The 13,908-nt window shown below is 34.0% G+C and overlaps 1 protein-coding gene across 1 annotated transcript in view; it reads right to left on the bottom strand.

Moving 5' to 3' along the window:
• Window positions 1–210: 210 nt before the first annotated feature.
• LOC145991752 (carboxylesterase 4A-like) overlaps window positions 211–13,908 on the bottom strand; it is a 33,079-nt gene continuing 19,381 nt past the window's right edge. Inside the window, exons 9-12 of the mRNA XM_083127804.1 lie at window positions 11,061–11,196; window positions 10,342–10,468; window positions 1,240–1,423; window positions 211–216 (exon numbers count right to left, since the gene is read on the bottom strand). Coding sequence (XP_082983930.1) covers window positions 211–216; window positions 1,240–1,423; window positions 10,342–10,468; window positions 11,061–11,196 — 453 coding nt within the window. The remainder of the gene's footprint in view (window positions 217–1,239; window positions 1,424–10,341; window positions 10,469–11,060; window positions 11,197–13,908) is intronic.

The raw sequence follows: 13,908 nt of genomic DNA, 5'->3' as shown, positions 1-13,908 counted from the left end.
ATCTTCAAAAGTTTAAAGTTGTAAAGTGAAAACATTGAGGTTTATCAATATTCAAGATACTTCAAAATCTTCAAAACTTTAAAGGTGTAAAGTGAAAACATTGTGGTTTGTCAATATTCAAGATACTACAAAATCTTCATAAGTTTAAAGTTGTGAAGTGAAAACATTGTAGTTTGTCAATATTCAAGATACTACAAAATCTTCAAAAGTTTAAAGCTGTAAAGTGAAAACATTGAGGTTTGTCAATATTCAAGAAACTACAAAATTTTCAAAAGTTTGAAGTTGTAAAGTGAAAACATTGTGGTTTGTCAATATTCAAGATACCCTACTACAAAAAATCTTCAAAAGTTCAAGGTTGTAAAGTGAAAACATTGTAGTTTGTCAATATTCAAGATACTACACAATCTTCATAAGTTTAAAGTTATAAAGTGAAAACATTGTGGTTTGTCAATATTCAAGATACTACAAAATCTTCAAACGCTTAAAGTTGTAAAGTGAAAACATTGTGGTTTGTCAATATTCAAGATACTACAAAATCTTCAAAAGGGAAAAGTGGTAGACTGAAAAACTTAACAATACAAAATATTCCTCTGAAATCAATGTCTATTCATCTTGTGAATCTAAATAGAAATCCAACATCACTTGTTTTTTACAATGGTAGAACTGCCAATGGGATCAGAATTTACATGACTTTCCTTGGTTGAAATCAACATTTCTCATTTACTACTGCATGGTATACATATTTATTTTATCGTGTGTATATATTACATAGTGTTATTTTACACCGCATTTTCAATTACTTGGATTAAGCACGACGACAAGGATGGATGATATACAAATAAAGTGGATAATAGGACAAGCAAAATGAAACATTCCAACCTTTGCTAGGATTCGAACGTGGGACCTCTGGTTTAGCATCGTGTCATACTGACCACTCCGTTCAAGAAGCCGGCACTACGTACGTACCCACTCGTATTGAGTAAAAATATTTCTGGGAAATATATCCTTCACATTCGTCAACTAGCAAAATCTAATTGATTGTTTTCAGATCCATTTACACTGCAATAAAATCCACAGGTAAACAAAGGGTAATGAAAAATGTAATATTCTTTACAGATGTGGCAAACTCTGCGTATGAGAATTAGCAATAAAACACAAAAATAGCTGTTATTTATCGGTCTGTTTAATTACATTTACAATGTAATCTGTAAATTAATACGTTTTAATATTAATACAAACATTTGTACGTATAAAGTTAGTTTGAGGTTGAGGAAGACCCTCTTGCGAAGCGATTGTAAATTCATTCTTGAAATCATCCAGCATGACAAATTCCTTGTCCATTCGTAGGTAGAATTCATCTTCCGCTCTGTAGGGTGGCCAATCTGGAACGTCATCCACTGGGTTGTCCACTGCCGTAGGCTCTCTGGAAAGACAAAACAGCTAAGCTGTCCAAAAGTTCTAACAGTAATTCTTTAGATTCTTAGATATTCTCCGAACGTGTTGATGAAGAAATTTTCTCGGAATATTGAGCAGGTGAATTCTAGAGAAGATTGCAAACTGTAAAGATCTAAAGTATTCTGTCCTCCCTTTGCGTCGGAGAGGAATAAAACGATAATGAAGCCAGTTTGCGAAAGATTGGAATCTTCTCCAGAACTCACTTCGTTGTTAAACCCATAACTTCTTCATTTTAGTATCTGAAGTTGAGAGTGACGTTAGCTTGCAAAAGTTAAGAAATTTCTCCAGAACTCACATGGTCGTTAACATCGAGATCATCTTCACTTCAGCCTCTGAAGATGAATGACGTTAGTTTGGTTTACGGACAAAAGTGTCAACAGTGTTACCTCTCGAAAACTGTTTAGTTCTCTACGCTCAGAATTTCTCGAAAATACACTGAGAGAAAGGATTAGTTCCAGATACAAAATATATTTGGTTCCACAAAATTTCTTACGGTCAAACAAGGTTTCGTTTCACCTACAGAGTGACTGTTCACATAAACCATTTGGTTGAGTTCTCTTAACAAACATATGAGTTTGACGTTAGTTTTGTCCATTGAAACATTGTCCATTACATCGAAAGAAATATTTTATTCCGTGAACAAAAACAACGTGATACTCGTACTGGCAAGTGTGACAAGAGCAAACATGGCGGATCTGCGAACCCGTACGCTTCGACTACCTTAAAGTCGTGGAGATTTGAAACACTAATACGTACATTTGCTGGTAAGTGTAACATTATTGATGTTAAATATGTTAAGTAGGAAATGTAAATCATAGAAATATATAAATACAGAAGTTCAATGCAAAATTTTGAGGTGGTTTTGTCTCGTATCTTAATTTGTAATTCTTATGCACGTAGAAAATATGTAATATCTGATCATGCTGAATATAAAATAGCTACAATACATTACAAGTTGTGCAAGCGTGTTTTACGTTAAAACAGGCACAATAGCTCAGTCAATATAGCATCTTGACTACCATACGTTCGACCTGTGTTCGATCCTCGGGTTAGATGATCTGGGCCAGGCATTTTCCCAACAGTTAATATAATTTTTATAACAATTTACCTTTTGATTGTAAGCTAATTACTGGCGTAGCAGTGCAACGTGTACCGTGTTGGTTTCTATCGTATATTGCACCTTTTTACATCATGGGGTCCTTTGTCTCACTGTACTCCGTCGAGAATTACTTTGTGTTTTCTTTTAAACGACAGATTTCGACCATTTATGTAATATAAAATTGGTTCAAACATGCGGAAAACACATGTAGCTGAGACATTTAATCCCAAAATATGGTCAGTGTAACTAACAACTTGCCGTGGCGAAGTTGTTTCGCCAGTTTTTATGAGTAAAAACCGGTTGTTAAGGGGTCCGTTGTCTCACTGTACTCCGTCGAGAATTACTTTGTGTTTTCTTTTAAATGACTGATGTCGACCATTTATGTAATATAAAATTGGTTCAAACATGCGGAAAACACATGTAGCTGAGACATTTAATCCCAAAATATGGTCAGTGTAAGTAACAACTTGCCATGGCGAAGTTGTTTCGCCAGTTTTTATGAGTAAAAACCGGTTGTGTGCTCACTCAAATAGCTAAAAAACACATCGAAAATTGCTATCAGCCCCATACCTAACCCTCCTAACGTAACAATGTAATATTATAACTGCTGTTGTGATATATCGTGTTTGGTGCTACATTCACTTGCATGAAACTTTCGGGCTGTTCTGCTTCATGTTAAATTAACAGGTGTACTTTTTTTTCGCAATAACACATTTCTGCAGGCTAAAAGCAAGGGAACATGCAAAAAATATTTTATTTTCTTGTGAGGGTTCAGAGGGTTAAACACATTGTTATGTTAAAAAGGTCAAACAGCGTGAAATGAAGTTTTGAAATTTTTATTGCATTTTTATTCTTTTACTGATCAATTTTCCACAAAATAAGTATTTTAATCTTGTGCGCATGAAAATGGTGCATCGTGATAGTATGCCATTATGTTCCCTGTGCCTACTCGGATATTTCCAAGTTTTTGCCACAAAAATGGTTGATGTTCTACCTCCTTCCGTCCGTGATCTTAGCACCGAATTAAAATCAGAAGTAAGCGACATGAACACAGCTGAAGCAACGATAATACCTGGTAGAGCAGGGTTGCCAGGAGTGTAAAGAAAGGCATCAAATGCAAGAAAGGCAGAAAATTATGTGAATAGCAGTTTCTGAATTTCTTCCTTTTTGGGGGGGGGCAATAGATAAAAGTCACTGGTATTACGAAAATGTATACACGTTCGGATACAAATGCAATTGTAAGGGGTAAATTGTAAAAAAAATATTTAAAAAAAAAACACTTTGGCCCGAAAGTGGTATTTCCTTTGGTCTTCACGACAAAAGATTTATTTTTTAATCGTAATGATGATTAGGTTAGGAACTTGGATACAGGTTCAGTTTTTGTTCATAAGTAATGTAGTTACTTATGGTTTGCATCAACAATCACACTTGTTTGCTCTGGTTGTTAGGTTCAGTGTGACTTTTACAAATATATATATATATATATATATATATATATATATATATATATATATATATATATATATATATATATATATATATATATATAATCTGTGAAAAATCCCTATGATTAGTATGTTAAGCAGTTAAATTGTGAAAGTAGCTAGTCAAGTTTGACAATTTGTTGTACCCCCCACACACACATACACTTATACTACATAAAGGTGATGTCAGAAGTTTTAAACTTATGGAGTTATGGTAGTTAGAATGTATTCCGAAATGGTATGTTTCTTGTACAATGGAGCTGCATAATTTGTGCTTGAAATGTGTGAATCAAATCATAATAAAATCATACATTTATACATGAATAAAATGTAATTTGGGGAGAGGGGGAAGGCTAAGCCTAATCACTTAACTTACTCCTGTGAATTCTCGATTAGCCTGCTTAAAAACTTTCATTCATTCTAGCATATATTTAGCTATATTTAAATTGCTGAGAAATACTCAAGAATTAATATGACAGGAATCAATGGAATTATGAGCTTAGCCAAAAATAAAATATTTTAAATTTATTTGTATCATTACTGAAGTTCAGAAATGTATTGGAGTGGAATCTGTAAATTAATATTTCCTTGTTTTCTGTATATCTTATAGACAACCAATAAAACAGGAAGTCCAGGCTGGCCAAAGCAATGAACCATGTCCAGAGGTGCTAAAGCATTGCCACAATACCTGGAGCATTAGGCAGTGCTACAGAAGAAACTGGGATGTACGTATATTGGTCAGCACTTATCTAATTTATTTGTAAGCCAATAAGTTGAAAGATTTATGAACAATTTAAACTGCTCAATACTTTGTACAAATCAAACATTTATGCTTTTCTATTGTTGATTTGGTTTCTTGTTATTTGGGTGCTACACACATATATCTTTCCCAGGAGCTTCATTTTCCTATTTTTTGCTGGTGTATACAGTATTGCTATTTCCTGACTATATTTTTATGATGTAATAGTTTCATAATGTTATCACATTGGTAAATGGTGGGACAAGGAGCGTACTGTAGAATTATTCCAAACTTCTTTTGAGGCCCAGGTAGAACGCTTGCTCAGATGCATCGAATGAGATGGGAACTATGTGTAAGTGTAACTCTGAGTAGAGGACATTACAAGAAAACTGTATGTATGATCAATGTTTCAATCTTTCCATTATTAAACAGATTATACCTCAACAGGCAAAACTTTTTGATGCCCCCAGGTAATTACATAAATATTCATGAATAGTTGTACAGTAAACAAAATACCTTAATCGGAAACTACCAGCAGGCCTATATAATATTAAGTCTTTGTGTTTATCGAGAATATGATTTTCTTATTTTTTATTTCAAATTTTACTTTGATAAAATGTTGGGAATGAATTGCCTAAGTACCATATTGGAACCATATTTTCAGATTCAAAGCATGATGTTCATACATCATTACCAATCATAAAGCACAAGATAAATAAGCACATATTTTTCCTATTCTATTTAACAACCGTAGAGAGAGAGAGACACACACACACACACACACACACAGAGAGAGAGAGAGAGAGAGAGAGAGAGTAACTTTAATTTCCCTCTCATGGATGGTATTGCACAAATCGTGTTCACGTTTAGAAAATGTAAAATATTGCATTTTAAGTATTATTCAACCTTCCTTCTTACTACTTTGTAATTGCAAGCATTAACACATTTATTGCAATGTAAGTGTCTCACACAGAATGTGTGTGTGTGTGTGTGTTGTCTCCAAACTTTATGACAAGAAATATATTCATTTGCTTGTAATAACTGTAAGTTATAAGAAAGAAGCTACAATGCAAGCAATATGTACAGTGTAATCAGTGGCGGCATTTGGGTTCCAAAACCAGGGGGCAACTGGGGGGTCAAAGACAGTATGGATAAGGTTTAGCATAGTGCGGGGGCAAAAGTGATGGAAAGGGGGGCAACTGCCCCCCCTAATCGCTGACACTAAGTGTGATATATAAGTATTCCCAAGCAAATTTTCCCCGAATGTGTTTATTCTTTGTTTTAGACAATGAGACCTTCAAGGAACAAAATTGAAACAACATGCCAAACAAGCTGCTGACAAACACTGCAACCACCAGGTGAAAACCAAGCTTAAAAACACTCAGGGTGCAAGAGAAAAAAAATCAATGAAATAGTCATGGTTAATTTGCCGAGCAACACTCGTACATCCACTGCACATACAACCGCAGAGGATAATTTGAAAACGGTTTTGCTTAAATAAATACAAAAAAAGTTGCAAATTCCACATGGCCTAACTGGGACTAGCCCTAACTGGGATTCGAACCGCTGTCTATAGTTTACAGAATGTTATTTTGATAATACATTCTGCAGCAAATATTTCTTTACCTGTAAGTTCAGAATGTTTTTCAACATGTTTGATAGTCATAGAATTTTATAATTCTAATTGATCTGATGAACCAACCAACCAGCTAACTCTGTTATTTATTATATTTTTCTTTCTTTCTTAGCAAATAACACCTTCCGTGAATCCACTGGAGAGCACTATCTGTTTCAAACAGTCGAGGATTTTTTTTAAATTCTTATTTTGATGGATTGCCAGCTGAAAATGTAACCAGACATGTTTCGATTCAGGAGGATATGGAACATTGAATCAATATTTACGTTAACAACTGTTGTACTTCATCCTTTGAATGTCTCCAGAAATCTAATACAGAAGAACTTTTTATATGTGAACAAAAAAGTTTTAATATGTAGTGTATGTGTGGGTATGAACACAAAAAATGCATGATACTTGATTATTCCTAAAAAAAATATTATTGTTCCACATCAATATGTTTAATTGCTACATGTGCAAGAAGAATTTTGGTACTCTTAAATTGCTTGTGTGGTATGTTTTTTTTAAGCATTGTGACACCTATTTAACTGCTTGTGCTCACACGTGTAAAAGAAGTTTCTAAAATGTATGCAAGTTTCGCAGACATTTTGGAACACTAATATGTGTCTTAATTATTTCTCCTGCATATATCAATGATGATATAATATTAAAATGTTTTTTTAAATTGTAGTTCGACTACTTTTTACAGAAATTTAGTGCAACTGCTGTAACATTAAATCCCCCTGCGTTAATATTTTTTTGTATACTTGTGCACGGGAGTAGTGTAATGGTGGAAGAAAATCCAACTTTAAATATATTGAGAAACTTCATATCATTAAAGAAGTATTCATACTTTTTTTCCCTTTCTCTCTATCGTTCATTGAATATTGCGATGCATGTTAAAAATACAGAGGTTGCTCACACAGTGAACATCCCGCATAACAAACGTGTGCACACAGGCTAGAACTATTGTACAGTACATACTGTATTTTCTACAACTTATATTTTGGTAAATTCATAGCATTTTCAACATTCTTGCCTTGGTGGTGTGTTCTGTATTTCCTCTAGTTTTTTTTATGATGTTTCCAGGTCTTGAACCTGGCTTGGGAACAGACTAAAATGATTCCTGTAGTAAACTGGTTTAACACAGTGTGCCACTTAATACATGCTGTCCTGGAATGGATTGCGTTCATTATGCGAGACACCATGATGTGTGATGGGATAGGTCTGTGAGCTGATGACACTTTGCCATGTGCTTCGCAACTACTTGACTACTGCTGCTCCAAAACACATCATGAAATATCAACAAGCACAAGTTCACGCAAAAATAACCAAAACCACCCACCTTGCTAACATTTAATAACTTCCGACCACATGTTGGCTCTTTCCATTGCAAACAATCTCACCACTCTGCCTGTGTGACAAAGGGTGACCTGCATTTTATCTTTGAACACAACAATAGGGCTGATTTATATTTTTTTCCATATATCGAATGGCTTAACCCTAGAACACTAGTGTACGTAAAATTTACATGTGGTGTTCCCTCAATTCCCTTTCCTACCTCTCAGATACACGTCCCTCAACCTAGCAGTGCCTCGACCAGTCTGTCAGACATAAAGAATAGAATAGAATAATTTATTAGTCATTACACAACATGATTGCAATAAGAAGAAGGTAAGTACTGATCATCTTGATTTTGTGTGTTATGTTGTACAATGTATGTCAATTTTGCGTGGCTCTAGTAAAACGAGAAAAATCTTTCACATAATTTTGACATTCGTAAATTCGACTTGGATAGTTAGATTTTGAAAAAAAGTTTAGAAGCATGCACTATTTTCTTGCAGGATTACAATATTGCATTCGTTCCTTATTTACAGTGTTATGAATATTTTTTTGTTTAATATTCATTGTTTGAACTTTTCACCTTCATTTTTAATGTACATATTGGCTTGACAATCAATACATTCTTTTAAAATATTATATGTTAATAAAACCATTCTTCTTTGTAGCTAATCAGTGGTGATTTATTCATTCTAGTTAACAGTGGTTAGAAGTCCAAAAACTAGAATTAATAAAATCATGTTTATACTTTTAAAAATGAAAAATAAAACCCCAATATAAGGAATATACAAAAGTTGATTTTCAAAAGGAATCATCACACTGTTTTCATGATGTAGAGGTTGTGTTGAAAATAGATTGCTTCATGTAAGTAAAATTTTGTAGTGTTAGTTACACTGTAATATGGGAACATGCTAGTGTTCTAGGTTACACTGTAATATGGGAACGTGCTAGTGTTGTAGGGTTAATAATACTTTAAGGTATTATTTGTTGTCTATAATGTCAGTGTGAAGAAATGGAATATACCATATAGATTTTATAGCTATGGTGAATATGCCTTTACGAAACATAATGCAAAAAAATATAATGAAATTGCAATCTGCTTTGCAACATTCACAAGGCAGTGTCTCAAAAATAAAGTTCCATTTTTTTAGTTAAATACAGAGCATTAAGTATAGATTTCCTATGTCCATTGTAACCGGTGGTCTTCTTTAACATGTTAGTCCAGTCTGTAGGATGTCCGACTACAATACAGGACACCTGGTTTTGGTTATCAGGATATGTGATTTTTGGAGGAAACTTTTTGATCTGTCCTAGTACAAGCAGCTATGGCACACATCCACCCTCATATCACTGGGGGTGTAAAGGAAGCTCCAGCATGGTTCTGATAACATCTCCACTTTCGAAGATAAAAAGGAAATATATGGGGGCCATCCATGCCCCCTTTGCACCAGCATGCCGCTGTAATTAACAGGGAATTACTTTACTTCAGGATGGAAATAAGTCATTGAAGACTGGTGAAGGAGGGGGAAAACTTAATTCACACGAATACATATGTGTGTGAGAGAATTATTATTATGATCTATATATATATATATATATATATATATATATACGTACGTATATATATATATATGTGTGTGTGTGTGTGTGTTTATATATAGTCATAGTTTATGTTAAAAAGCAGAGTGTAAAATCCTGGGGGATGGGGGAATTTCAACCCACCAACAATTTTGTCCTACGAAAATTCAGTTGGTATAGGAAATGGTTTGCTACTTTATAAATAGCCGATATGTATAAGTATGTGTGTATTATTATCTACGTATGTGTATATACACACAAACATACACATCAGGTATTCATAAACTAACAAACCAGTTCGTTTACCATTTGGATTTTTGCAGGACAAAATTGTTTGTGGGGGGTAATCCCCCCTGTCCCCAGGATTTCATGCTTTTTAATATTTTTAATAATAATAATTCCAACAAAATAACCTTTACTGCCAACAAGTAGATTTCGTTGATGGTACCAAGCATCTTGTTCAGATAACTGGACCCAATTAGATACAAGAAACAAATGATTTGGTTGGATGAACAAGATTAAGTCAATCAAATAATTTTGTACTCTGAACCTTCACGTTTTGCTCGCGTATAACAAACAAGGGATTTGGTTGCTGTAACTAGGATTTGTTGCAGCCAACCAGACTTTTTTCTCAGTGTACTCTCAGGGATCGTTTTCGAACAATAACGTGGCATCTGGCTTCCTATTATGACCAATGGTAGATGGAGTCTGTATAATCTATACTTGTTTCTCCTGGAATTACTTGACTGAGTATTTACTTGGAAGTATGAATGAACATTTACTTCAGATTACTTCGGTTCGTTTTTTTAAAGGAAGCCTTTTGAAAAAAAAAAATTATTTCAGATTTTAGTAGTGTTTGGGAACAGCATTTAACAGCGACAGAAAATGTTTAGTGAAACTCTCGACTCAAAGAAAAGGGTGTCCTCAGTAAAAATAGAAGAGCATTTGATCTCAATCAAAAAAAATCGTTAACGTATGGGCTTTTACACTTATCAGAAACGCTCCAGGTTTTATAATTATTAAAACTTACCCATAAATTGCAAAGTTTGCAAAGAGCTTAACGATTTTCAGAGAAAATAGTTCTCCTTCGTCGTCAAGAGCTTCTCCTTTCTCGTCCCTGGGATACAAATACTTCATTTCAGCAGAATGGTCAATACCTGAGAACAGAAACTAATTTGAATACAAAGTAACTCTTTCTTTACAAATGTTTGCAAAGTAAAATGCTGGCCATTTCCGGAACAAAAACACATTTCATTGAAATTTTGGTGGAAACCAGACAGTTTTGTTGCTCTACGTATATTGCCATTGTTTTTCTACATTCTTGAATAAATCAATTTGCATTAAATTAAATTTACCATTTACCATCTCAAACCTTTAAACTCAGCAACTCATAACAATGTTATTGAAGCAGGTCGTAGTTGTTAAAGACCCCAGCAGTAACTTTCAAACATACACATATTTATAAAAGGGACTTGCATTGATTTATCATTCCCTATATTTCTAGTTCATCAGTTACACTTAAAGCTAGACATTCTATATTAAAAATGGCGCAAGTGTTTTCAATAAAGACTTCAAGTTATTTTATAAATACCTTTCCACATCATTGTCTACATGGTCCCAAGCACAGAAACTTTGTAACAAGTATTCTTAAATCAATTTTCCAAAATTCATGGATAGAAAACTGTTTCTAGCTCTGAAAGGTAGTAACATTACCATAGTGACGAAACATACTTTTTGAGGTCTTCATACCTGCAATGTTATACTTGTTCGGCGACGAATATTGTGGTTGGTAATAGTTGAAAGCGTACCAGAAGCTCTTCTCATATCTTGAATTGATTTGCATTGCTCTGTACGTTGGTCCTTTCACGGCGGCCAAGCTCATGAACTGTGGAAAAAATATATAACGTTGCTTAGTACGATTCGATCAAAAGAGACTAAAAGACACAGCTACAATTATCCTTGACGTGAGCCTTATTCTGAAGTTACGTCACTATTTCAAAATATGTTACTGACATAGCCTTTCATGAGAGAAAGCTTAATCTTTGTATTATTGTACATAAAGTTTACATTACCTTTTTACATGTTATGTCTCTAGTTTAATATTAATTGTGTTGTATGTCTATTTGGTGTAATTCTGTCCGTATATTTCTGTATCGAGTAATAATTTATAAATGTTTTACATAATCCTAGATAGGAACCTATGTAGGTGTCACTTCCTTTTTTAGCATGATTTTGTAATTAGAAATTGAGGATCTCTCTCCAAAATTTTAACTAGAATTGGAACCAAGTGACAATCTTCATATCTACTTTAAGCCAATTAGGTTTAATAATATTAATATTGTACATACATTTTAAAGAATTAACTGAAAGTACTTTCTCAATTTAATCGAACAAGTTTACAAATATTACAACACTTGAAGTTATTATTACAAACCGACATTCTTGTAGCCGAAAATAGCATACATTTATTTATTTATCACTTACAAGTAAATAGGTTTGCTTACCAAGAGGCGAAAGTTCCGTTCTTTGTAATACAGTAAATTTCTAGATGTCCTTTCACTCAATATTTAAAGTTAGTAGTATAACCATAGCAACGTAACATAGCAACTTCCATTGTTATCCAACGTGTTGTGATTTTGCAACTAAGAGACAGTGTTTTGGAATTAATGAAGATTATTTCATGGTTGTTCTACACATGCGAGACATTAACTATGTGACAAGCACAATAGTTACAATGTTGTGTTATGTTGAGTTTGTAATGTGAATTTATGAACGTACGTGTTGTGTTATGTTGAGTTATGATGAGTTTGTAATGTGAATTTATGAACGTACGTGTTTAAAATGAAACAAATGACTATCGAATATAGTAAACAGTTTGTAAAAAGTGATGTACCATATCTAAGATATAAATACAAGAAATATTAATATTGGAATCTAGTTTTATGTTGATAAAAATGTGTAGGTTTCAATAATTTGGCGACCCAGTTTCCAGGATTCGAATTAGTAAGTGTTTAGCTATGCGTTTTTCTTAATAATATAGTTAAATAATGACAGATAAAGGGAAAAGATCAACACGAAAAGGACAAACTATTGATGAAAGCTTGATTTCTGACAATGCGGAAATCAATGTTGAAAATTTGGGTTGTTGTAAGGATCCAGATAAGAATGCTAAGTGTATAACTTGTCGCAAATGTGGAAAGTTATATCACCATAAATGTCTACAGTTAGCAGCGTTACATTCCAGTAATTCTGATACATTTGATCAGTACTTGTGCAAAGTATGCGATCCGATGTTTAGCCAGCATGGGACTGAACAAAATAAAGATACTAATTTCAATGCATTATTGGAGACAATAATTCATAAAATGGATGACGTTCAGTTGCAGTTTACAGAAAGTCAGGAGCAGATGAAACAGCAGCTTACAGACAGCCAAGAGCAGATGAAACAGCTCACAGACAGCCAAGCGCAGATGAAACAGCAGCTTACAGACAGCCAAGAGCAGATGAAACAGCTCACAGACAGCCAAGCGCAGATGAAACAGCAGCTTACAGACAGCCAAGATCAAATGAAACAGCAACTCACTGATCAAATGAAAAAGTTTTCTGAAAGTCAGGAGTTAATAACAGCGACTCTTTCAGAAAGTTTCAATCAGTCTCTTGTTACTTTTCGCGCTGAACTCCGAGAAGAAATAAAACAGGTGGCTGATGCTTGCAAAATAAATACTAACGCCCTTAAAAATGATGTTAAAGAGGAATTTAGTGGTGTGCAGTCTAATATAGAATCACTTATTGCAAAGACGTCTTCTCATCAGGAACAACTCGTCGAACTAAGGACACAAGCGGAAGAACAAGTCTGCAATATAAGTGCTGTTAAAATTACACTAAATGAACAACAAGTATCTATTTCTCGCTTAAAAGATGAGATTGGTGATATTAAAACTAAAATAGGGCACATTAGTAGTACAAAAGTGTTAGCTACTGAGAATGATAATGCACCAACCGTTGATAAAATATCTGATGTGTCTGAAGCCAATCAAGTCGATGTCAATTCTCAAACTGCACAAACTACTCCAGTAACAGCTTTAACTAGAAACCATGTTAAGAGAAAGAAGAAATTTGTTTCTTTTAAAGGAAAAAATACAAACGCAACTTCATCCGATACAGATGCAACAGATTTTGGGAGTGAAGATTCGAATACTACGCATGTAAAGCAAATGTACAAAGGCAAGAGAACGAAGAGAAGCAGATTAGTTAGGGAGCGTTATCAGGCCTTCAATAATGTTAATTCTAAACACTGTACAAATGCTTCTTTCACTAATTCATATGTTACACGAGATTTATGTGGTTGTGATAATTCGTTGCAAGGACAATTTAACACCGGTTCTGTTCACAACTCGCCTAACAATTGCACTAGCAATGTCCATACTTGTTTCCCGGACTGTTCAACAAATGCTACGACTACGGATTCTATTAACTGTAGCATTCATACCAATTCCTGCCCATTAACAGTTAGCAGAAATAGTTGTGTGTTAGACAATAATTCTGAACGAATTAATGCTACATATAATCGCGGCAGAGGTTTTGGTACTGCCAGAAG

The sequence above is a fragment of the Lepisma saccharinum genome, chromosome 8 (assembly GCF_977018435.1).
Source record: "Lepisma saccharinum chromosome 8, izLepSacc3.1, whole genome shotgun sequence".
In the NCBI taxonomy this organism is placed as follows: Eukaryota; Metazoa; Arthropoda; class Insecta; order Zygentoma; family Lepismatidae; genus Lepisma; species Lepisma saccharinum.
Note: the sequence above shows the minus strand (reverse complement) of the source record. Positions and strands in the feature narration are given on the sequence as shown.